Below are 25572 nucleotides of genomic sequence, written 5' to 3' on the forward strand. Positions count from 1 at the left end.
CTAAATGAGTTTAATATGTTTGTGATGCACTTTATCTTTTGTTTGTTTCTTCTCTTTTTTTTCTTTCTTCCAAATTATTGTTGTTTCAAGTTATACTCACCAAATGTGGAAATGTGTAAAAGAAATGTGTCAAGAACTTGATATCAAATTATGTAATTTTGAAAATTCTATAAAAAAAACATAATATAAAAAAAAGGAAAGGTAATGTCCAGAACTCCACAAGAGGGCACTTTAAGACGCGCGAGCAGCGCTGGATCGTCCAATCAGTGAAGCGCTGTGGTGTTTTGTTTCCGGGTCAGAGGTTAGAGCCTGTCAGCGCGTGTGGAAGCTTCTAGCACTGCATGTGAATGATGATGTGAGATATTAAAGAGCCTCTCTCTCTGCGTGTGTGTGTGTGTGTGTGTTCTCGGTGGTGTTTCTGCAGTGAAGCGGCGATGTTCGGGTGTTTAGTCGCGGGCAGACTGGTGAGAAGATCATCATCATCATCATCATCATCATCATCATCATCATCATAAACACACACAATAACGCATGATCCGCATAGATCGCCTGTGGTGACGTTTACATGATTTCAGATGAACCTTCATTACACATGCAGCCGTTTAATGTGTCATTACTAGAGGAGTCTGAAATGCTCTGGTCTGATGTGGTTTTACTCTGGTCTTCCTCTGGTCTTGATCTGGTCTTGATCTGGTCTAGATCTGGATTTGCTCTGGTTTTGCTCTGGTTTTGATCTGGTCTTGATCTGGATTTGCTCTGGTCTTGATCTGGGGCCTCATGTATCAATCTTGCGTACGCCCAAAAACTTTGCGTACGCCAGCTTTCACGCTCACGGTCGGATGTACTAACAGTGAAATGAACGCGAGAATGTGCGTTCCTCCACGCCAATTTCATGTCTGGCGTACGTACATTTCTCATTGTTTTTGTCCGTTGGCGACTCTTACAGGCAATGAAGTGAAGTTGCAAACATTACACAACGAATGGTTCTACAAGTCTATCGCACCACCACCTGTGGGAAGCATTGCTATTCATTTGCAGCTTATAAAATAAATGACATATATTGTCTCACGAGCCTTGTGGAAATATTCTATCAATTATGCAATTAAGTAAGAACATATAAAAGCATATGCAAATTGATACAACCCTTGGTCTATGGCAATGACAGCTTTGGTTTAATGTCCACCTTTATATCAGACCATTTCTTTTTAAGGTCATTTAGGGTAGACTGTGCACAGTTGAGACACCTTAAATAACTTGCGGTCGCAGCAAGCACAAGTTGTGATTTTTGCTGTGCGTGCGTATAGTGTCCTCTTTGATCGTGGGAAATTTGAAAAACGGACGCATCTCCGATTCGAAGAAATCGGGAAAAGGTTTTTTTTTTTTTCTAAGCTATGACGTTCACTTCACCATGCACTCTCCACAATGAATAGCTTATTATCCTTATGTGACTGTTAAACGTATCACCACAAACGTTATTCTGTGCCCTAAAAACTGGCATATTTCATGGTATGTGTCATGCAAGGTAATTGCAAAATCTAGCGAAATGTGCGAGGTGGCCAGCGGGGGATAGTTGAGACACATATCTACTGTACCCCCGATAGAGCTCTATTAGGAAACACACTGTTTAGTTGTTCAGCGTTATGATAACAGGTTAAATGTCATAATAAGCCAGCATAGGACGCAAATGAAAATAAAATTTGATATTTGTGATATTTAAACTGTGTATTATTAATAAATATTGTTACATATCTTGTTCCTGCTTTATACATTTTAACCAGTGCTAATTTAAATAACATTAATGAATATAAATGGATGAATAAACAAAAATGTTGCCCAATTGTTATTTTCTTTATTTGTCTTTATTTTTTATATTTACAATGAATTGGTTAGTTACCTTCACATCATTAGAAATGGGTGTCTCAACTGTACCACATATTGGTACAGTTGAGACAAAGTTGAGAAAAAAGCACCTTATTTTTATGAGCTAATTGTGGAAAATATAAACTACTTGTGGGTATTATTGATTGATAATATCTTAGTCTACAAGCTAAGGAAATGTCATGTGGCGTGTCATGTGGAAATTCACTTCTTTTCAATGTCTATTTTTGTGTGAAAAATCTAATCTCAACTGTACTCAGTCTACTCTACAGTGCGACTTTCAGATCCCACCGCATTGACGGCATCAGCCAAACTCTCCCATTCATATTTTTTCCTTTTGTTATTAATTCCGGAGGACAAAGTTCCAAATATTTTTTTTTTTTCGTTTCTACCTCCGATTGTAGCACCTCCAATTCACTTTCTGTAAAGTTTCGTTTCTTGCCGACATTTTCTTACTGCTTTCTTTTGCCAAAGTGGACTCATTACCATATTTAAATTAATTTAATTAAGGGAGGAGACTGGGTGGGGCGTTGTGCTCGTGCATGTGCGCTCAATTTTACGTTAACTGGGATGTACAAAGAGAATATGCGTGGGATCCTTCGTACGCAGAGATTCATACATCTGGGTTTTTTTGTGCGTACGCACATTTACAGCTTTGTCCGTACGCAATGTTTTAGTATGAATTCAACGCAAGTCTTTGTACATGAGGCCCCTGGTCTTGATCTGGTCTTGATCTGGATTTGCTCTGGTCTTGATCTGGTCTTGATCTGGATTTGCTCTGGTTTTGCTCTGGTTTTGATCTGGTCTTGATCTGGATTTGCTCTGGTCTTGATCTGGTCTTGATCTGGGTCAGTTGCACACACATAGCCATTGCTAAGACAGTGTCTTGAGTTCTAGACCCGCAAGTCAGTCTTACTTTCGGTATCAAATTAGGCCGATCTACAGTTTTATTGATAAAAAAAAAAGCAATGAACCAATGAACCGGATTTGCTCTGGTCTTGATCTGGATTTGCTCTGGTTTTGCTCTGGTTTTGCTCTGGTCTGATGTGGTTTTATTCTGGTCTTCCTCTGGTCTTGATCTGGTCTTGATCTGGATTTGCTCTGGTCTTGATCTGGTCTTGATCTGGATTTGCTCTGGTCTTGATCTGGTCTTGATCTGGTCTTGATCTGGTTTTGATCTGGTCTTGATCTGGTTTTGCTCTGGTCTTGATCTGGTTTTGCTCTGGTTTTGATCTGGTCTTGATCTGGTCTTTTTCTGATCTTGATCCGGTCTTCCTCTGGTCTTGATCTGGTTTTGATCTGGTTTTGATCTGGTCTTCCTCTGATCTTGATCTGGTTTTGCTCTGATCTTCCTCTGGTCTTGATCTGGTTTTGCTATGGTCTTGATCTGGTCTTGATCTGGATTTGCTCTGGTCTTGATCTGGATTTGCTCTGGTTTTGCTCTGGTTTTGATCTGGTCTTGATCTGGATTTGCTCTGGTCTTGATCTGGTCTTGATCTGGGTCAGTTGCACACACATAGCCATTGCTAAGACAGTGTCTTGAGTTCTAGACCCGCAAGTCAGTCTTACTTTCGGTATCAAATTAGGCCGATCTACAGTTTTATTGATAAAAAAAAAAGCAATGAACCAATGAACCGGATTTGCTCTGGTCTTGATCTGGATTTGCTCTGGTTTTGCTCTGGTTTTGCTCTGGTCTGATGTGGTTTTATTCTGGTCTTCCTCTGGTCTTGATCTGGTCTTGATCTGGATTTGCTCTGGTCTTGATCTGGTCTTGATCTGGATTTGCTCTGGTCTTGATCTGGTCTTGATCTGGTCTTGATCTGGTTTTGATCTGGTCTTGATCTGGTTTTGCTCTGGTCTTGATCTGGTTTTGCTCTGGTTTTGATCTGGTCTTGATCTGGTCTTTTTCTGATCTTGATCCGGTCTTCCTCTGGTCTTGATCTGGTTTTGATCTGGTTTTGATCTGGTCTTCCTCTGATCTTGATCTGGTTTTGCTCTGATCTTCCTCTGGTCTTGATCTGGTTTTGCTATGGTCTTGATCTGATTTTGATCTGGTCTTGATTTGGTTTTGATCTGGTCTTTTTCTGATCTTGATCCGGTCTTCCTCTGATCTTGATCTGGTTTTGCTCTGGTTTTGATCTGGTCTTCCTCTGATCTTGATCTGGTTTTGCTCTGGTCTTCCTCTGATCTTGATCTGGTTTTGCTCTGATCTTCCTCTGGTCTTGATCTGGTTTTGCTCTGGTTTTCCTCTGGGCTTGATCTGGTCTTCCTCTGGTCTTGATCTGATTTTGCTCTGATCTTCCTCTGAACATGATCTGGTTTTGCTCTGGTCTTTTTCTGATCTTGATCCGGTCTTCCTCTGATCTGGTTTTGCTCTGGTCTTCCTCTTGGCTTGATGTGGTTTTGCTCTAATCTTCCTCTGATCTTGATCTGGTTTTGCTTTGGTCTTTCTCTGATTTTGATCTGGTCTTCCTCTGATCTTGATCTGGTTTTGCTCTGATCTTCCTCTGAACTTGATCTGGTTTTGCTCTGGTCTTTTTCTGATCTTGATCTGGTTTTGCTCTGGTCTTCCTCTGGTCTTGATCTGGTTTTGCTCTGATCAGTTGGGGATATTTTGGGGATATTTAATTTAATTTTATCAATCAATAAATTCCTCTTGAAACAAACTTTGTTGTATTATTTTAATTTAATACCGTGAAGCTGCTTTGATACAATCTGTATTGTGAAAAGCGCTATACAAATAAACTTGACTTGACTTGACTTGATCGTCCTCTGATCTTGATCTGGTTTTCCTCTGGTCTTGATCTGGTTTTGCTCTGGTCTTGATCTGGTTTTGCTCTGATCTTCCTCTGATCTTGATCTGGTTTTGCTTTGGTCTTTCTCTGATCTTGATCCGGTCTTCCTCTGATCTTCCTCTGAACTTGATCTGGTTTTGCTCTGGTCTTTTTCTGATCTTGATCTGGTTTTGCTCTGATCTTCCTATGATCTTGATCTGGTTTTGCCCTGGTTTTCCTCTGGCCTTGATGTGGTTTTGCTCTGATCTTCCTCTGAACTTGATCTGGTTTTGCTCTGGTCTTTTTCTGATCTTGATCTGGTTTTGCTCTGGTCTTCCTCTGGTCTTGATCTGGTTTTGCTCTGATCGTCCTCTGATCTTGATCTGGTTTTCCTCTGGTCTTGATCTGGTTTTTCTCTGGTTTTGCTCTGATCAGTTGGGGATATTTTGGGGATATTTAATTTAATTTTATCAATCAATAAATTCCTCTTGAAACAAACTTTGTTGTATTATTTTAATTTAATACCGTGAAGCTGCTTTGATACAATCTGTATTGTGAAAAGCGCTATACAAATAAACTTGACTTGACTTGACTTGATCGTCCTCTGATCTTGATCTGGTTTTCCTCTGGTCTTGGTCTGGTTTTGCTCTGGTCTTGATCTGGTTTTGCTCTGATCTTCCTCTGATCTTGATCTGGTTTTGCTTTGGTCTTTCTCTGATCTTGATCCGGTCTTCCTCTGATCTTCCTCTGAACTTGATCTGGTTTTGCTCTGGTCTTTTTCTGATCTTGATCTGGTTTTGCTCTGATCTTCCTATGATCTTGATCTGGTTTTGCCCTGGTTTTCCTCTGGCCTTGATGTGGTTTTGCTCTGATCTTCCTCTGAACTTGATCTGGTTTTGCTCTGGTCTTTTTCTGATCTTGATCTGGTTTTCCTCTGGTCTTGATCTGGTTTTTCTCTGGTTTTGCTCTGATCTTCCTCTGATCTTGATCTGGTTTTCCTGTGGTCTTGGTCTGGTTTTGCTCTGGTTTTGCTCTGGTCTTCCTCTGATCTTGATCTGGTTTTGCTCTGGTCTTCCTCTGGTCTTGATCTGGTTTTGCTCTGGTTTTGCTCTGGTCTTCCTCTGGTCTTGATCTGGTTTTGCTCTGATCTTCCTCTGGTTTTGCTCTGGTCTTCCTCTGGGCTTGATCTGGTTTTGCTCTGGTCTTGATCTGGTTTTGTTCTGATCCTTCCTCTGATCTTGATCTGGTTTTGCTCTGGTCTTCCTCTGCTCTTGATCTGGTTTTGCTCTGATCGTCCTCTGATCTTGATCTGGTTTTCCTCTGGTCTTGATCTGGTCTTGATCTGGTTTTGCTCTGGTTTTGCTCTGATCTTCCTCTGATCTTGATCTGGTTTTCCTGTGGTCTTGGTCTGGTCTTGGTCTGGTTTTGCTCTGGTCTTGATCTGGTTTTGCGCTGGTCTTTCTCTGGTCTTGATCTGGTTTTGCTCTGGTCTTCCTCTGATCTTGATCTGGTTTTGCTCTGGTCTTCCTCTGGTCTTGATCTGGTTTTGCTCTGATCTTCCTCTGGTTTTGCTCTGGTCTTCCTCTGGGCTTGATCTGGTTTTGCTCTGGTCTTGATCTGGTTTTGTTCTGATCTTCCTCTGGTCTTGATCTGGTTTTTCTCTGATCTTCCTCTGGTTTTGCTCTGGTTTTCCTCTGGGCTTGATCTGGTTTTGCTCTGGTCTTGATCTGGTTTTGTTCTGATCTTCCTCTGATCTTGATCTGGTTTTGCTCTGGTCTTCCTCTGATCTTGATTCGGTCTTGATCTGGTTTTGCTCTGGTTTTGCTCTGGTCTTCCACTGGTCTTGATCTGGTTTTGCTCTGATCTTCCTCTGGTGTGTTTCAGGTCCAGACGGACGCGCAGCAGGTCTCCACGGATAAGTTCGTGTTCGATCTGCCGGACTGTGAGCGTGTGCATCACGTGGTGGTGTTCTTGCTGGGCACGGTGCCCTTCCCGGCTGGCATGGGTGGCGCGGTGTACTTCTCCTTCCCGGACCCGGCGCTCGGGCCGGTCTGGCAGCTCCTGGGCTTCATCACCAACGATAAGCCCAGCGCCATATTCAAGATCTCCGGGCTGAAAGCTGGTGAGCCTTTTGTGTAAAACCACTTTAAATCACTGGACATACACATGCTAACTAATCACAGAAGAAGAGAACGCCATCTAAGAGTGTGTGTGTGTGTGTGTTCCAGGCGAGGGTGGTGCGCACCCGTTCGGGATGATGGCCGGTTCTCAGGCTCCATCAGTCGCTCAGGTCGGAGTCTCTGTTGAATCTCTGGATCTTCTTGCACAACAAACACCAGTTTCAAATTCAGCCGTCTCAACCGTCGACTCCTTCACACAGGTAAAGCTCTGAAGAGTGTGTGTGTGTGTGTGTGTGTGTGTGTGTGTCGACTCCTTCACACAGGTAAAGCTCTGAAGAGTGTGTGTGTGTGTGTGTGTGTGTGTGTGTGCGCGCGCACACGTGTGTGTGATGGCGGCGGTAGGTTCCCACGCTGTCATACTGCACTAACAAAATCAACATCTACACCCGTCGTAGCTGCCGGCGAAAACGCAGTAAGAGCCAGTTATGTTAATATCAGGACTACTCACAATGTGCTTGGTTTCAACCCTGAAGTTCGCGACCAAAGCTGCTTTAAGAATTTATTACCATCTTATGTGATATATTACAGAAATGGATCCTACACAGAAACTCACAGTTTAGTTTAGTTTGTTTATTTATAAAGCACATTTCAACAGTCACAGGACTGACCAAAGTGCTGTACAATCATTAAATAGAACATAGCATACGGTTAAAATACACAACAGCTGAGAGGTTACATGTATAGTATTAGACAATTGAACTATAGACAGATAAGTCTATCTAAATAGATAAATTAAAATTTATAAGCTACAGAAGAGAGGACACTTAGATGGTATTAAAAGCTAAGGAGAATAGATGAGTTTTCAGTAGGGATTTAAAAACTGGTAGCGAGTGAGCTGTTCTAATTTGTATTGGCAGGTTGATCCATAATCTGGGTCCCACTACTGAAAAGGCTCTATCTCCTCTACGCTTCAACCTTGTGCAAGGAACAGCAAGTATATTAAGATTACTGGATCTTAAGACACGGGACGGGCTGTATAAGTGTATAAATTCTGATAGATAACTTGGAGCAAGATGGTGCAGGCATTTGAACACGAGTAGGAGAATTTTGTAATCAATCCTATATTGGACAGGTAGCCAATGTAAAGCTTGCAGGATGGGTGTGACATGATCAAATTTACGTGTTTTCATAAGAAATTTGGCCGCAGCATTTTGAACAAGTTGAAGGCGTGTGAGCTGGGCTTTTGAAATGCCGCAATAAAGAGAGTTACAGTAATCCAAGCGTGAAGTTATGAACGCATGGATGGCTGTCTCAAGGGATTTTTCAGGAATAAAATGTTTGATTTTGGCAGGAAGGCGGAGTTGATAAAAGCCAGACGCAACAACAGAGGACACCTGTTTCTCTAAAGTTAAGCGACTGTCAAGGAAAACTCCCAAATTTCGTACGCAGCTTGTATTAAAAACCGACAAATTGCCCAAAATGCTGCTGTCAAACTTAAATTTGTCAGATGGGCCAAAAACTATAACTTCCGTCTTTGAGTCGTTTAATGTTAAGAAGTTATTTGCAAGCCAGAGCTTTACCTCATCAAGACAGTTCATTAAAGATTTAAGTGCAGAGGGGTCATTTCTTTTAATCGGCAAATAGATCTGGGTGTCGTCCGCGTAAAAATGAAAGGAGACACCGTGTCTTCTTAAAATCGCGCCCAGAGGAAGCAGATATAAAGAAAAAAGCGTGGGAGATAAAATAGAACCCTGAGGCAGACCAGTTTCAAGGAGGGCAGCAGAAGAGGTGCAACTGCAAATCTTGACTGCAAAATATCTGTCAGTTAAATAGGAATTAAACCATTCTAAGACTGAACCTTTCAGTCCCAAATGTTTTAATCTAGATAGGAGCAGTGAGTGATTGACAGTATCGAAGGCTGCTGTTAAGTCTAATAATACTAAAACCACAGGGTTTCCAGCATCTGTTGCAACTAAAATGTCATTTAACACTCTCAGCATAGCAGATTCGGTGCTGTGAAAAGACTTAAAACCAGACTGGAAAATGTCTACCGTTTTTGACGTATTTAGGAATGACTGAAGTTGATACAGTACAGTCTTTTCCAGAATCTTTGAAATAAAAGGAAGTACAGAGATAGGTCGATAATTATTTAGAACTGAAGTGTCTAAGGAAGGCTTCTTGAGTATCGGAGAGACAAAAGCCATTTTTAGGCATGAGGGAACCGAAGCAGTGGATAAACATTCATTCATTCATTCATTCATTCATTCATTCATTCATTTAAAAAAAGCGAGAATGTATATCATCAGAAGGGCAAAAAGAGGGTTTGATTTTAGCAATGGTTTCCGTAAGCAATTGAAAAGTAATTGGTTTAAAAGTGCCCCATGATGTTTCCGGCATGCTCAGATCATAGTGATCATCATAAGGAACTGTTATCTGAGGCCTTAATTTAGCAATTTTGTCAATGAAGAAGCTCAAGAAGCTTTCACATAGTGCATTTGAGGGGTTTGGAAAAGTATAAACAGGTGGATTTAAGGCAGCATGTATGACGGAGAACAGAATCTTAGGTCTATGATGGTTGTTAGAAATCATGTTCGAAAAATAAGCAGCTTTTGCGGCTTTTGCAGCTGACTGATAGGTCAGTAGGCAATCCTTCAGTAATTTAGATGACGACTGAAGTCTGTCCTTTTTCCATTTCCGCTCCGCTTTTCTACATGCTTGTCTTAATGTGCGGGTCTCTGAAGTTTGCCACGGATCAGTTCTAGTTCTTTGATTTTGTTTAAAGACTTTCAGAGGAGCAATTTTGTTTAGTACCTCCAGCTGGGCACAGAGATGGGAGACCACTAGGAAAACCCTTGTTAAAGTACAACGTAAGAATCCTACGGAAATTCCCCCTCTGTAGAGCGCTCTCACCGAGGCCCGATTCAGAGACGCTCACTGAGTGGATAGATCAGCAGTTGCGCTTCGTCCGGGAAACCATCCAAGACAATAGATATCATTCTAATCCACAGCACTTACCCAGATCCCCCTCCTGCAATATGCGACGTGGGTAAAGTCTGAGTATTATGCTGTGAAATGCCAACCAGCACAGTTACACCAGCAGATAAGCAGCTCTCCATGGTGTGGCGCTCTGGACCTGGACAACCCGAAAGATCACCCCGCAACCTCGGACTTCACCACAGTGGAGATCTCTAGAGTTCTCTGCAGCCTCCCGAACAACAAAGCATGTGGTGCAGACGGTGTGACTTATGAAGTGCTCAAAGCAACAAAACAATTCTCAATAGTGGCCCTCACTCAGATTTGTAATGTCTGTCTAATCAATCGGAAAGTCCCCGATTCCTGGAAGGGAGCCATTATCTATAGGATCCCCAAGAAGAACAACATTCCAGAGGACCCTTCCAGCTGGAGGGATATATCGCTGCTCCCCACTATACACAAGGTAAATATGAAGTGTATTTTAGGCCGAATTTTACCCTGGCTGGTGGAATCAGGAACATTGACAACAAAACAAAAAGCGTACATAGACTGAGAATGACTGAGAATGACTGAATGCAAGGAATGACTGAGCACGTATTCTGTGTGAAGACTGCCACTGATGATTTTAAACATGAATCCTCCCGTTTCTATGTGGTGTTCCTTGATTTTCGAGATGCTTTTGGTTCTTTACCTCATAGCGTAATGCTTCATTCCCTTGAGGAAATAAAACTGCCGGAACAGTATATACATATAATCAACAATGTATACGACAATTCTTTTCTACAAGTGATTTGTGGACAACAACTAACGAAACCGGTTAAACTTGAAGTTGGGATTAAAGGGGTGTCCCTGGAGCGCTGTGAACTTCATAGTGGCTCTAAACCACTGGCTGAACTGGTTACGCCTCCTTGCCCCGCCTGGCATTACACCTCCAAACCCAGTTCAGGCCTTAGCCGACGACGTCCTCATAGTATCAAGAGAGGAGAACGTCATTAACAACATGCTGGCAATGTTGTTGCCAGCATCGCTTTCTGCAATCGCTTTCCGCAATGGTCTGGACTTGAAATTAAGAACAACAAATGTGCGGTGTTCTACGAACGACACAGCGGTGGCAATAGATGGTATAGAGCCAAGTGTGATCAGCCTCCATCCACAATCGCTGGGAGCACAATCAGAGTCTATTCAAGACACGAATCTTACAATTATCTAGGACACATGTTTAATGTTGCAGGAGAATGGCAAGAGCAAGTGAGCGATATCTGTAAGGAATACTCAGACTAGACTTGATAGACCAGTGTCCTCTACCGACCGGCGTGAGACTCCTGGCAGATCGGGATATAGCTCTATCCAAGATCCAACATCTGTTCACCAATGTCCACATTGCTAAACAGCATCTGAATGAGCTGAACAATAAGACCGTGCAGCTGGTAAGAAAATGGTTAAATCTCAATACACACACAACAAGAAGTATTCTCTTTATGAGCAAATCAGAGGGGGGACTGGGGATTCCCAACATTGAATGGATATATACAGCTACCAGAGAACTACTGCACATGTTGAGTAATGACGACCTTACAGTTAGAGAAGTGGCCCGGCGCTCACTGCTGCTGGATCTCAGCATACACCAGGTCCCCTACGCTGCAGATGGAGAACCAGGGCTCCTCGGCTTCAGAAAGAAACCTAGCGGAAAGCTGGAGACCAGGGCCACAGGATTTGGAGTACGTTCGGATTGGCCCGATCTGCATGACTTGTGCAGCAACAATAATATACAGCTGAACTGGGCCAATAATGTACAGCTGAACTGGGCCAGTAATGTACAGCTGAACTGGGCCAGTAATGTACAGCTGAACTGGGCCAGTAATATACAGCTGAACTGGGCCAGTAATATACAGCTGAACTGGGCCAGTAATATACAGCTGAACTGGGCCAGTAATATACAGCTGTACTGGGCCAATAATATACAGCTGAACTGGGCCAATAATATACAGCTGAACTGGGCCAGTAATATACAGCTGAACTGGGCCAGTAATATACAGCTGAACTGGGCCAGTAATATACAGCTGTACTGGGCCAATAATATACAGCTGAACTGGGCCAATAATATACAGCTGAACTGGGCCAGTAATATACAGGTGAACTGGGCCCTGTAATAAGGGATCCACTGGAGGCAAGTTGAGAAATGAGAACCCAAGTGCAGTTTATTGTAACTAAAATAAAACATGAAACAAAAACATGACGTGGCATGAAAACAAAAACCATGGCATGAACATGAAACTTACACTACAGCAGAATTACAGGAAACAATACTTGACAAAGACACATGGCAAACATGAGGGCTTAAATACACAACGGCTCAAGAACAGAAATGACGTGAAAAGTCTCAGCAGTCGTGATGTGAACAGTCTCTGGCTCGGCAGACGTGACGTGAACAGTCTCTGGCTCGGCAGACGTGACGTGAACAGGCTCTGGCTCGGCAGACGTGACGTGAACAGGCTCTGGCTCGGCAGACGTGACGTGAACAGGCTCTGGCTCGGCAGACGTGACATGAACAGGCTCTGGCTCGGCAGACGTGACGTGAACTTCAAATGTGTGCACCGACCACACACACCATATGGCTGTGGCCATAATTGTTAGTGTAGCCATAACTGAGGGCTCAGGTTCAGGCGTGGCGGCGGCCATCTTGTCAGGAGACACAGGCTCGGTGGCGGCCATTTTGTTAGGAGACACAGGCTCGGCGGCGGCCATCTTGTCAGGAGACACAGGCTCGGCGGCGGCCATCTTGTCAGGAGACACAGGCTCGGCGGTGGCCATCTTGTCAGGAGACACAGGCTCGGCGGCCGACGTGGCGTGAACAGACTCAGACTTGGCAAGCGTGACTTGAAGAGACCCAGACATGGCAGACATGACTTGAAGAGATTCAGGCTTGGCAGGCATGACGTGAAGTGGCTCAGGCTTGGCAGATACTGTGGGTTTGTGGGGCTTCTCCTCAAAACCCACAGTAAATGAGGAACCGCTCAATAATAGGGCATAGTCAATATATTGGGCCAAGGACCAGTGGATTTTTCCCCCAGGAAGCTGGGAGCAAATGGGCTCATTCAGATTCACCCTAAATATGTCCTTGAGGGCCACGTCATTAAAATCCAACTGGCAACACAGCCCACAAAATTTCTCCACATACGTTTCCAGGGGAAGATTCCGCTGGCGGAGGTTTAGGAGTGCAACCGCTGGGTTCATTGTAGGAGGTCAAGTATTCTGTAATAAGGGATCCACTGGAGGCAAGTTGAGAAATGAGAACCCATGTGCAGTTTATTGTAACTAAAATAAAACATGAAACAAAATCATGACGTGGCATGAAAACAAAAACCATGGCATGAGCATGAAACTTACACTACAGCAGAATTACAGGAAACAATACTTGACCAAGACACATGGCAAACATGAGGGCTTAAATACACAGACCAATGACAAAACAAGGGACACCTGTGAACAATGATCAGACAATTAACCAATGACAAGACATGGCAGGATCACATGACAAACAGGGAATCACATGACAGACATGGAAACAAGACATGACACAGAAACATGACAAGAACAAACACAAAACGTGACAGGCCAATAATATACAGCTGAACTGGGCCAATAATATACAGCTGAACTGGGCCAATAATATACAGCTGAACTGGGCCAATAATATACAGCTGAACTGGGCCAGTAATATACAGCTGAACTGGGCCATAATATACAGCTGAACTGGGCCAGTAATATACAGCTGAACTGGGCCAGTAATATACAGCTGAACTGGGCCAGTAATATACAGCTGTACTGGGCCAGTAATATACAGCTGAACTGGGCCAGTAATATACAGCTGAACTGGGCCAGTAATATACAGCTGAACTGGGCCAGTAATATACAGCTGAACTGGGCCAGTAATATACAGCTGTACTGGGCCAGTAATATACAGCTGAACTGGGCCAGTAATATACAGCTGTACTGGGCCAGTAATATACAGCTGTACTGGGCACATGCAGGTGGGGAGCAGGTCAGTATCAGCGAGGGGCAGATTATGGATCTAAAGGTGTGTGCTGAGGCGATAATACATCACACTGGAACCAGTAAGAAGCTGAACAGTCGGACGTGCACGTGTGTGTGAGCAGTCGTGTGTGTGCGCAGTCGTGTGTGTGAGCAGTCGTGTGTGTGCGCGCAGTCGTGTGTGTGCGCAGTCGTGTGTGTCAGAGTCGTGTGTGCAGTCGTGTGTGTGTGTAGTCGTGTGTGTCAGAGTCGTGTGTGTGTGTGCCGCTCCTCTATAGTCATGAACGTCTGCTTGTTTCCTTAGTTCACGCAGAAGATGCTGGAGAGCTTGTACAACTTCACCTCCTCTTTTGCTCTGTCTCAGTCTCAGATGACACCGAACCCTTCAGAGATGTTCATTCCTGCGAGCTCCATCCTCAGATGGTGAGTGTGTGTGTGGGGTAAGGGTGTGTGTGTGTGTGTCCAGATAAGCCTCAGGTGTGTGTGTGTTCAGATCAGCCTCAGGTGTGTGTGTGTGTGTGTATGTGTGTGTGTTCAGATCAGCCTCAGGTGTGTGTGTGTGTGTTCAGATCACCCTCAGGTGTGTGTGTGTGTGTGTGTGTGTGTGTGTGTTCAGATCAGCCTCAGGTGTACGTGTGTGTGTGTGTGTGTGTGTGTGTGTGTGTGTGTGTGTGTGTGTTCAGATCAGCCTCAGGTGTGTGTGTGTGTGTGTGTGTGTTCAGATCAGCCTCAGGTGTGCGTGTGTGTGTGTGTGTGTGTGTGTTCAGATCAGCCTCAGGTGTGCGTGTGTGTGTGTGTGTGTGTTCAGATCAGCCTCAGGTGTGCGTGTGTGTGTGTGTGTGTGTGTTCAGATCAGCCTCAGGTGTGCGTGTGTGTAGGTGTGTGTGTGTTCAGATCAGCCTCAGGTGTGCGTGTGTGTGTGTGTGTGTGTGTGTGTTCAGATCAGCCTCAGGTGTGCGTGTGTGTGTGTGTGTGTGTTCAGATCAGCCTCAGGTGTGCGTGTGTGTGTGTGTGTGTGTGTGTGTTCAGATCAGCCTCAGGTGTGCGTGTGTGTGTGTGTGTGTGTGTGTGTGTGTTCAGATCAGCCTCAGGTGTGCGTGTGTGTGTGTGTGTGTGTGTGTGTGTGTTCAGATCAGCCTCAGGTGTGCGTGTGTGTGTGTGTGTTCAGATCAGCCTCAGGTGTGCGTGCGTGTGTGTGTGTGTGTGTGTGTGTGTGTGTGTGTTCAGATCAGCCTCAGGTGTGCGTGTGTGTGTGTGTGTGTGTGTGTGTGTGTTCAGATCAGCCTCAGGTGTGCGTGTGTGTGTGTGTGTGTGTGTGTGTGTGTTCAGATCAGCCTCAGGTGTGCGTGTGTGTGTGTGTGTGTGTGTTCAGATCAGCCTCAGGTGTGCGTGTGTGTGTGTGTGTGTGTGTGTGTGTGTGTGTTCAGATCAGCCTCAGGTGTGCGTGTGTGTGTGTGTGTGTGTGTGTGTGTGTGTGTGTGTTCAGATCAGCCTCAGGTGTGTGCAGTGGCGATTCTAGACTTTTTTAACAGGGGTGGCCTTAGTTGAGCACTGATTAATTCAAGGGTGGCATCATAAAATCATGCATCGAACACCATACTCATAAATTGAAGGACAAAGACCGTACTCTTACATCAAATTTCTTTTTATTTGAATAAAATCAAATATAAATAAACATCTCAAACATAAAAATACACCTTCAAGACTTTTTTTTTTTTACAATAACAACTCAAACATAATATCTTTGGCCATCTATTTCTATAGCTGTTAACATCCAAAATCCAAGTTCTCAGCTAAATACTATTTATTCATGGAACAATGAATTACGATTTGTTTGCCCATCTATATATTGGTGTTAAAACAACCTATCATTTATGATATGACGTTATTTTCATATAGGGACCAGTTACAAAAGAGAGAGAGCCCCAGCCGCGCGCGCGCACTCACCTTCACCGTCTTCAAACAATACGTCTTGCTCTCTCTCCCTCACGCATATTAATCAAAATATTTTTTTTCCCGACCAAATCGGTTATAAAAATGCTGTTATTATAAAAGGTTCCTAGTGTCAATGTATTGCTTGTTTTTTTTTTTCTGTTTACATTTCATGGTGTGACACAGACTTCAGAGCGACCAAAGCGTCAACAAGCTTCCCCGTATGTTTTTGACAAGCGTCCTTGACAGGGCGGCCAGAGCTTCTTTGCAGCTCAAGTCGGCGGCGGTGTGAACGTACAGTAAGCCTAACTTACTGAAGGTAGGGGCGAGCTACCTTGCTGGCGTGTTTAATTTGGTTGGTTCCTTGGTTAAAATTTAATGTAGGCTACGTTTTTTGCACAAAATTGCGTCTGCTAATCTTCTAATGATAAATCATTAAATGCTTTTTACAAAAGTAGCCTACAGTTAACAGTTAATGACCTAGCAAATGTCGACTGAGTAGGCAGAATAGGCAGGTACAGTGGATAAATTAGCCTACATGACGTGATTCAACAGACGTGATACTGGGCTGTGTGTGCGATTAGATATCAAGGCAGATGTGATAGGTAAATAGATATCTTTGCGTGCTAGCACAAGTAGTAACGTTAGTGCTGTAAACTCACATGCTAAAAAACAATAAGCCATGTATCGTTGGTTAGCTTACATCAAACACTTGCTACTTACATTTCTGAGTTCTGGTGTCTGACTGTCCAAGCTCCCGCGCTGATTTAAAGGCAGCAAAGTGCGTCAACAAAGGTTCCGCCTTTGACCACGTTAATGGCCAATCGTAGAGTAGGATTTTGGGGTGGCACCTGGGGTGGCCAATCGAAAATCGGGCCTCTGGCTCCGCCCCTGGGTGTGTGTGTGTGTGTGTGTGTGTGTGTGTGTGTGTGTGTGTGTGTGTGTGTTCAGATAAGCCTCAGGTGTGTGTGTGTTCAGATCAGCCTCAGGTGTGTGTGTGTGTGTGTGTGTGTGTGTGTGTGTGTATGTGTGTGTGTGTTCAGGTCAGCCTCAGGTGTGTGTGTGTGTGTGTGTTCAGATCAGCCTCAGGTGTGTGTGTGTGTGTGTGTGTGTGTGTTCAGATCAGCCTCAGGTGTGTGTGTGTGTGTGTGTGTGTGTGTATGTTCAGATCAGCCTCAGGTGTGCGTGTGTGTGTGTGTGTGTGTTCAGATCAGCCTCAGGTGTGTGTGTGTGTGTGTGTGTTCAGATCAGCCTCAGGTGTGTGTGTGTGTGTGTGTGTGTGTGTGTGTGTGTGTGTGTGTGTGTGTGTGTGTGTGTGTGTGTGTGTGTGTGTGTGTGTGTGTTCAGATCAGCCTCAGGTGTGTGTGTGTGTGTGTGTGTGTTCAGATCAGCCTCAGGTGTGTGTGTGTGTGTGTGTGTGTGTGTGTTCAGATCAGCCTCAGGTGTGCGTGTGTGTGTGTTCAGATCAGCCTCAGGTGTGTGTGTGTCCAGATCAGCCTCAGGTGTGTGTGTGTCCAGATCAGCCTCAGGTGTGTGTGTGTGTGTGTCCAGATCAGCCTCAGGTGTGAGTGTGTGTGAGTGTGTGCGTGAGTGTGTGTGTGTGTGTGTGTGTGTGTGTGTGTGTGTGTGTGTGTGTGTGTGTGTGTGTGTGTGTGTGTGTGTGTGTTCAGTGACGATATTCTGTTTCTCTTACAGGTATGAGAACTTTCAGAGGCGAATGATGCAGAACCCTAACTTCTGGAAGACGTGACGCGCTTGCGTTGTGTTTTAACCCTTTCCTGGAGAAGAAGATCATCATTAATGTTCAGTTTGAGTTTCCATGAGTTTCACCTGGACAAGAATCTCTTTCTTCTTATAAATACTGCCTGGCATTCACTCTTTTGCTGAAGACGTTTTATATAACATGGCAAACTCATGAGAAATAAATACCATGTGGTTACATTTTATTTGTCATTTCCTGGTTATTTGTAAATTTGTTTTCACAATTAAAATTGATTCAAAGCAGCTTTTCAGATATTCATATCTCTGTGTTTCCTCTGGCAGCAAATGTCCAAATAACTTCAATATATATATGATATAACACTGATATGTGTGTCTCTCTGCATGTGTGTTTATTGAACAGGCCGAATAAACCGTGATAATGTTCAGTTCGACTGCAGACACTCTTCTACTGTTTGTTTCAACAAATATATTGTAATGTAAGCTGATATTTGTAGGTGCTTTGCTGAAGGAAACAGACAGATTTTCAGAAGCAGCCTGTTGTTGTTCATCGGGGAACTGATAAGAGTCTTTCAATGATTCACACATGAATAAAAGGTTGTGTTTCAAGGCAAGAGCCGCTGAATGTCGAGCTTCTGAGTGTTTGTTGATTTGACGGCAGTAGAAAGTGTGTCATATTTACTGTTGTGAAGTGACAGATCAAGAGCCTCCTTCATCTTCACCATCGTCAGCGACGGCTCGGGAGTTTTACACCTGAAGACTGAGAGCTGAAGAGTTTTACACCTGAACACTGAGAGCTGAAGAGTTTTACACCTGAAGACTGAGAGCTGAAGAGTTTTACACCTGAACAGTGAGAGCTGAGGAGTTTTACACCTGAACACTGAGAGCTGAAGAGTTTTACACCTGAACACTGAGAGCTGAAGAGTTTTACACCTGAACACTGAGAGCTGAAGAGTTTTACACCTGAACACTGAGAGCTGAAGAGTTTTACACCTGAACACTGAGAACTGAAGAGTTTTACACCTGAACACTGAGAGCTGAAGAGTTTTACACCTGAACACTGAGAGCTGAAGAGTTTTACACCTGAACACTGAGAGCTGAAGAGTTTTACACCTGAACACTGAGAGCTGAAGAGTTTTACACCGGAACACTGAGAGCTGAAGAGTTTTACACCTGAACACTGAGAGCTGAAGAGTTTTACACCTGAACACTGAGAACTGAAGAGTTTTACACCTGAACACTGAGAGCTGAAGAGTTTTACACCTGAACACTGAGAGCTGAAGAGTTTTACACCGGAACACTGAGAACTGAAGAGTTTTACACCTGAACACTGAGAGCTGAAGAGTTTTACACCTGAACACTGAGAACTGAAGAGTTTTACACCTGAACACTGAGAGCTGAAGAGTTTTACACCTGAACACTGAGAACTGAAGAGTTTTACACCTGAACACTGAGAGCTGAAGAGTTTTACACCTGAACACTGAGAGCTGAAGAGTTTTACACCTGAACACTGAGAACTGAAGAGTTTTACACCTGAACACAGAGCTGAAGAGTTTTACACCTGAACACTGAGAGCTGAAGAGTTTTACACCTGAACACTGAGAACTGAAGAGTTTTACACCTGAACACTGAGAGCTGAAGAGTTTTACACCTGAACACTGAGAGCTGAAGAGTTTTACACCTGAACACTGAGAGCTGAAGAGTTTTACACCTGAACACTGAGAACTGAAGAGTTTTACACCTGAACACTGAGAGCTGAAGAGTTTTACACCTGAACACTGAGAGCTGAAGAGTTTTACACCTGAACACTGAGAGCTGAAGAGTTTTACACCTGAACACAGAGCTGAAGAGTTTTACACCTGAACACTGAGAGCTGAAGAGTTTTACACCTGAACACTGAGAGCTGAAGAGTTTTACACCTGAACACTGAGAACTGAAGAGTTTTACACCTGAACACTGAGAGCTGAAGAGTTTTACACCTGAACACTGAGAGCTGAAGAGTTTTACACCTGAGAGCTGAAGAGTTTTACACCTGAACACTGAGAGCTGAAGAGTTTTACACCTGAACACTGAGAGCTGAAGAGTTTTACACCTGAGAGCTGAAGAGTTTTACACCTGAACACCTGAGAGCTGAAGAGTTTTACACCTGAACACTGAGAGCTGAAGAGTTTTACACCTGAACACTGAGAACTGAAGAGTTTTACACCTGAACACTGAGAACTGAAGAGTTTTACACCTGAACACTGAGAACTGAAGAGTTTTACACCTGAACACTGAGAACTGAAGAGTTTTACACCTGAACACTGAGAGCTGAAGAGTTTTACACCTGAACACTGAGAGCTGAAGAGTTTTACACCTGAGAGCTGAAGAGTTTTACACCTGAACACTGAGAGCTGAAGAGTTTTACACCTGAACACTGAGAGCTGAAGAGTTTTACACCTGAGAGCTGAAGAGTTTTACACCTGAACACCTGAGAGCTGAAGAGTTTTACACCTGAACACTGAGAGCTGAAGAGTTTTACACCTGAACACTGAGAACTGAAGAGTTTTACACCTGAACACTGAGAGCTGAAGAGTTTTACACCTGAGAGCTGAAGAGTTTTACACCTGAACACTGAGAGCTGAAGAGTTTTACACCTGAACACTGAGAGCTGAAGAGTTTTACACCTGAGAGCTGAAGAGTTTTACACCTGAACACTGAGAGCTGAAGAGTTTTACACCTGAACACTGAGAGCTGAAGAGTTTTACACCTGAACACTGAGAGCTGAAGAGTTTTACACCTGAACACTGAGAGCTGAAGAGTTTTACACCTGAACACTGAGAACTGAAGAGTTTTACACCTGAACACTGAGAGCTGAAGAGTTTTACACCTGAGAGCTGAAGAGTTTTACACCTGAACACTGAGAGCTGAAGACACGGTTCATGGGAATTATTTGGATCAGTATCTAAAGTGAAAAACATGATAACTCCCTAATATTGACTGAAGTCACTGTAAGCGTTTGAGACTTTTGTAAGATTTTGAATAGTAATTCCTTCCGATGGATTTACACTTGAGTCATTACTAGTGTGTTCCCATGATCTTCACTTTAGATGCTGATCCAAATAATTAGTAGATCCTTTAGAAAGATGAAGTAACACTTGAGTCATTACTAATGGGTTATCACACATTATGCATTATTAATATAAATTATGAACCTGTATATAGTAGTTTTTAGTAGTCTTCACTGAGGAATGAAAAATAGTAGTTATTGATTAGCTAATTGTGAATTGTGTACCACATTCAACTGAGCGCTATTACTTACTAATTCATTAATCAGAGTTTCTTGTTAGTTAATATTAGTTATTAGAATGTTAATAGTGTGTAACTCATTTGTTCACGATGTGTAGTTATTCAGTAATGAAGGAACAGTATTCTACAGTGTTACCTGTGATGTCTGTGTTATCCCGCTGGTCTCCTCAGATGTGCCGTGGAGCCGCTCAACCTCTGGGCTCCGAGCGTCGAGGGCCGGATGGCAGAGACACACTGGAGGGATGTGTGTGTGTGTGTGTGTGTGAGACGCTCCTCCTGCTGATCCGGGCCGTGTCTGGGCCACACACTCCCTGCACTCACACCCTGGGATCGGCCACAGTCGGTCTTGCACACACTCAGGAGAAGCGCTGAGAGAAGAGCCCGAGGCGGAGACTCTGAGATCGAACTCACAGACGAGAGACGGTAGAGTTCAACAGCAGCCCATGAAGATTCAGCAGCCCAACACGAACTACATTATAACATTACACACATCTAAATAGAAAATAAAATACATTACTTATCACAGAAACAGTTTAAAAAAATGTTCCAGACTGAAACGCTCTCTTTCCCACAAGAGTTCCCATCAGCTAAACAAAGTGATGATAGGAGAGCCGCTCTATTTGAATTGAATTTATGTGAACTGCATGTTTGGCTGCAGAGTCCAGATGTCAGTCTGGTAAAGTTCTCTTTAATGAAATGTGAGCTTTAACCAGCTGAGACTCAGTTAACATGCAGACGCATCACAGCATGGCACTGAATGAGCTTCATGAACCAGTGTTTACTTCATCTGGCCTTCTAACAGTCATATGTTGAAACCTTGTGATAATAATAATCAGCTATATTGTCAATAACACTGTAATAACTGTGTTAAAGACTTGCTCTTATTTAATCTAATCTTCAACAGAATGCAGAATGAGTGTTGTGTGATCAGGACCAGGTTTCTCTGGGACGAGGACGTGTCTCGACCAGCAGGCGGCGCTGTGAGCATCATAAGAGCTGATGTGAAGGAGACCTGCGCTGACCACAGGTGAGCTCTTCTCTTTCAGCTGAGGTCTGTGGAGAGCAGGAGAACCGAGAGCGGGAGAACCCAGAGCCAACAGGAGAACCGAGAGCATGAGAACCTAGAGCAGGAGAACCGAGAGCAGCAGAACCGAGAACAGGAGAACCGAGAGCAGGAGAACCGAGAGCCAACAGGAGAACCGAGAGCACCAGAACCGAGAACAGGATAACCGAGAGCAGCAGAACCGAGAGCAGGAGAACCGAGAGCAGCAGAACCGAGAGCAGGAGAACCAAGAAGAACAGGAGAACGGAGAGCAGGAGAACCAAGAGCAGGAGAACCAAGAGCCAACAGGAGAACCGAGAGCAGGAGAACCGAGAGCAGGAGAACCGAGAGCCAACAGGAGAACCGAGAGCAGCAGAACCGAGAGCTCAACTGGACCTGAAAGAAAACAGTATGTGAAGGTTGGCACGACAGATGTCTTAAAGACAGCAGCAAAATGGTCACGCAACTAAATTAAAACAAAAAAACTAAAATTGTGTAATAAAACTTTTTTTAAAGAATGTTAATTATAAATGTGCAACAGAATTCCAAAGCTGTACATGCAGTGCATGATTACATGTCATTTATATTGTTAGATACTTTTTAACACTTTAACATGAATGTGAAACTCACCTGACTCGTGATTAGTCAGAGCGATCTGGTGTTCAGGTGTTTCCATCACGGCAGAAGAGGAAGAGGAGGAGAAGAAGAGGAGAGGAAGAGGAGAAGAAGAGGAGAGGAAGAGGAGAAGAAGAGGAGAAGAGGAAGAGGAGGAGAAGAAGAGGAAGAGGAGGAGGAGAACAGGAGGAGGAGAAGGAAGAGGAAAAGAAGAGGAAGAGGAGAGGAAGAGGAGAAGAAGAGAAGAAGAGGAGAAGAAGAGGAAGAGGAGGAGGAGAAGAAGAGAGGAAGAGGAGAAGAAGAGGAGAAGAAGAGGAAGAGGAGAAGAAGAGGAAGAGGAGGAGGAGAAGAGGAGGAGGAGGAGGGTTAGTTCCTGTCATTTCTACATGATATATGGTGTTATTAACATCTGACTCAGATCATCTGATGGGTTAGACTGGAGTGTGTTAACGTCCAGAAACCGATTGTTCGGATGGATGATGGATGATGGATGATGGATGATGAAAAACATTTTTTTTCCTACTATGAAAGTGGATGGCTATCACCAACGCCTTTACACAAGTCATAGAATATCAGTTATTTAATTATTGATTTATTGTTGAATTTGTATTTTACATTGATGACATATATATATATGTATATATTGTTAACATGAACGATATCAGAAGTAATTTATTCAGTCTGTGAGACTGTGTGTTACTCAATAGCCTGTGGGTGGTGTGTAAGGGAGTCTCATGTTCATCTGTGCTGATGAAGTCTAACTCAAGCACATAAACAGTCTCACAAAAGCAGAAAAACTGTATTCTACCTCTTCATTTCCTCGCTCTGCTGGGAGCGAATGATGTAAATGTAGCGTGAATGTGAAGCGTGTGGACAGCTGTTCCACTTTCCCAAGACTTTCCCAAGACTCCAGATCAAACTGATATCCCACATTTATTGAGCAACACTCCAGCCAGAGTCCAGTCTTGATTCCAGATGTTCAAACACACAGACGACGCCATCAAACCAACAAACCACAGATCTGAACAAACCAACATCTGATAACAATGACAAACAATACTTCGTTTGATATGTTACATTAGAACATCTAGTGTTCCTTCAGATGTAAAACAGAGAACGGCTCATCAGGAGCTCGTCGTACCGCCATCTCAGTCCAAACACACAGAAGCAGAACCAACACACACCGCACAGAAACATCGTAAAACAACATTCATCTCTAAGAGGTCAGATGTCAAATCACACATTCTGTACAAACTCTGACATCACGATGGTTGACTGACATTATGACCTGCAGGACACAGAAGTGACTCATGAAATTCAGCGAGGTTGAGGAGAAACACACACACACACACCAGATAGACCAGCATGAACCAGCATGAACCAGTCTGCCTCTCCAGAGCTCCTGGTCTCGTCCCTTCACTCGGCCTTCACTCCTTCTCCTCCTTTTCCATGCGAGTGGGTGTTTCTGGGAATAATATTACACAGAATCATTCCGGAGGGACATTTCCTGGCATGTTTGCCTCTTATTGATGGATTCCAGTGTTTCAAAACTATTGGGTGAACTTCAGAGATGCTGAGGAACAGCCAACATTCGCTGCTCGTGTCGCTGCAGCTGCAGAGCTGATACACGCGTCTACTTCTGCAATATCATGTGAACGCTGAACATCAGAGCCGCAGTTTTCATGATTTATGATGATCAGCTCAGATCAGAAGTTGGAACAGAGAATGAAATAGTTAACTATAGTCATTATCCAAGAAATAATTCAGTCCATTTCATTAAAGTGAAGTCTTGGCAAACGTTCATCTGTAAATCAGACCTCCTGAGGGTTACTAACAGATACTGTAATAGAGTCCTGTACAGCAGGAGAAGATCACAGACGTCATCCACCACTTCATCTAAAGAGTCACTTCTGTTCTGTATTATTTAGAGTATATATATATATGATCAGCTTATGTGTTTCTGGAACACACCGAAGCACGTGAACAATATGAAGGTGTGAAACCCAAACCCAGTGACGCCGCAGCCTTCGAACAATCAGAGGAAGACGCAGGTCACACACAGCGGACGGAAACATCCATGAGGAAATAAGATGATGAGGAGGAGGAAACCATGTTGGAAAACAAACCAATATTCCAGGCGTTTCCCTGTGTTATGAGGAAGGCATTGAGTGAGTGTATGATTGCTGAACTAATGCACTGATTCACAGATCACATCTGGCCGGAATGTCATGATTCAGCAGCGGGTAACACTCATACTGTTCCTTCATTATTGAATAACTACACAGGAACAAATGAGTAACACAATATTAACATTCTAATAACTAATATTAACTAACAAGAAACTCTGATTAATGAATTAGTAAGGAATAGCGCTCAGTCGAATGATGTCATTCACTGTTAGCCAATCAGTAACTACTATTTATTCATACCTGCCCGAGGACTGGAAGAACTGCTATACAGGTTCATAATTAATTTTAATAATGCACAATATATAATTAATTCTAAAGTGAAGGTCATGGTAACCCACTAGTAACGACTCTAGTGTTACCAAACCCGTCAGAAGGAATTGCTCATTATTTGGATCAGTGAAAGGCATGATAACTCTAGTAATGACTGAAGTTCTGAGGTATTTGTGAGATAATAATAGCTTCTGATGGAGTCATTACTAGTGAGTTACCTTGATCTTCACTTCAGAATACTAATCCGAATTATTAGTAATTCATTTAGAATGAAGTTGAGTCATTATCGTACAAAAACCTCAAAAGTTCACCTCGGTCATTGCTAGAAGAGTTATCATGCCACATGTTCTTCATTAATGACGGAACAGTATTCTACAGTTTTACACAAGCAAGGGTAACTCTTATTGAAAATGAAAGATAATCCAGTGTAAAGTGATCTTAACCTGGGCTTTAGAAGGACGCTACCTCAGGGTTTAATGTGGGAATCCGTCGGGAAAACCCCGGCAGTTCAGGAAGAAGCATAAAGCACAGGATCCTGCCTCTGTAATCTCCCTCGCTCACGGGCTTGGACTCTACAGTGGAGAGAAACAGACTGATGTCAAAACTGTGTGAAAGACTTGAGACACGTTCCTCTGTTTGTGTGATTGTGCATCACTGCATTAACTAACTGTGAGCATTTCTTCTCACAAAATATCTGCACAATCAATCACTCAGTGGATGTATGATGTGTGTCCGTGTGA

At 43.5% G+C, this 25572-nt stretch overlaps 1 protein-coding gene across 1 annotated transcript; it reads left to right on the plus strand.

Annotated features, from left to right (window-relative positions):
• The first annotated feature begins 299 nt into the window (after nt 1-299).
• On the plus strand, nt 300-17713 carry hikeshi (heat shock protein nuclear import factor hikeshi). Its single transcript, XM_082163689.1, has 5 exons — nt 300-464; nt 6537-6774; nt 6881-7032; nt 14082-14200; nt 17405-17713. The coding sequence occupies exons 1-5, from the start codon at nt 435-437 to the stop codon at nt 17457-17459; spliced, it is 594 nt and encodes a 197-aa protein (XP_082019815.1). The 5' UTR covers nt 300-434; the 3' UTR covers nt 17460-17713.
• The last annotated feature ends 7859 nt before the right edge of the window (nt 17714-25572 follow it).

The sequence above is a fragment of the Leuciscus leuciscus genome, assembly GCF_965113295.1.
Source record: "Leuciscus leuciscus genome assembly, chromosome: 3".
In the NCBI taxonomy this organism is placed as follows: domain Eukaryota; kingdom Metazoa; phylum Chordata; class Actinopteri; order Cypriniformes; family Leuciscidae; genus Leuciscus; species Leuciscus leuciscus.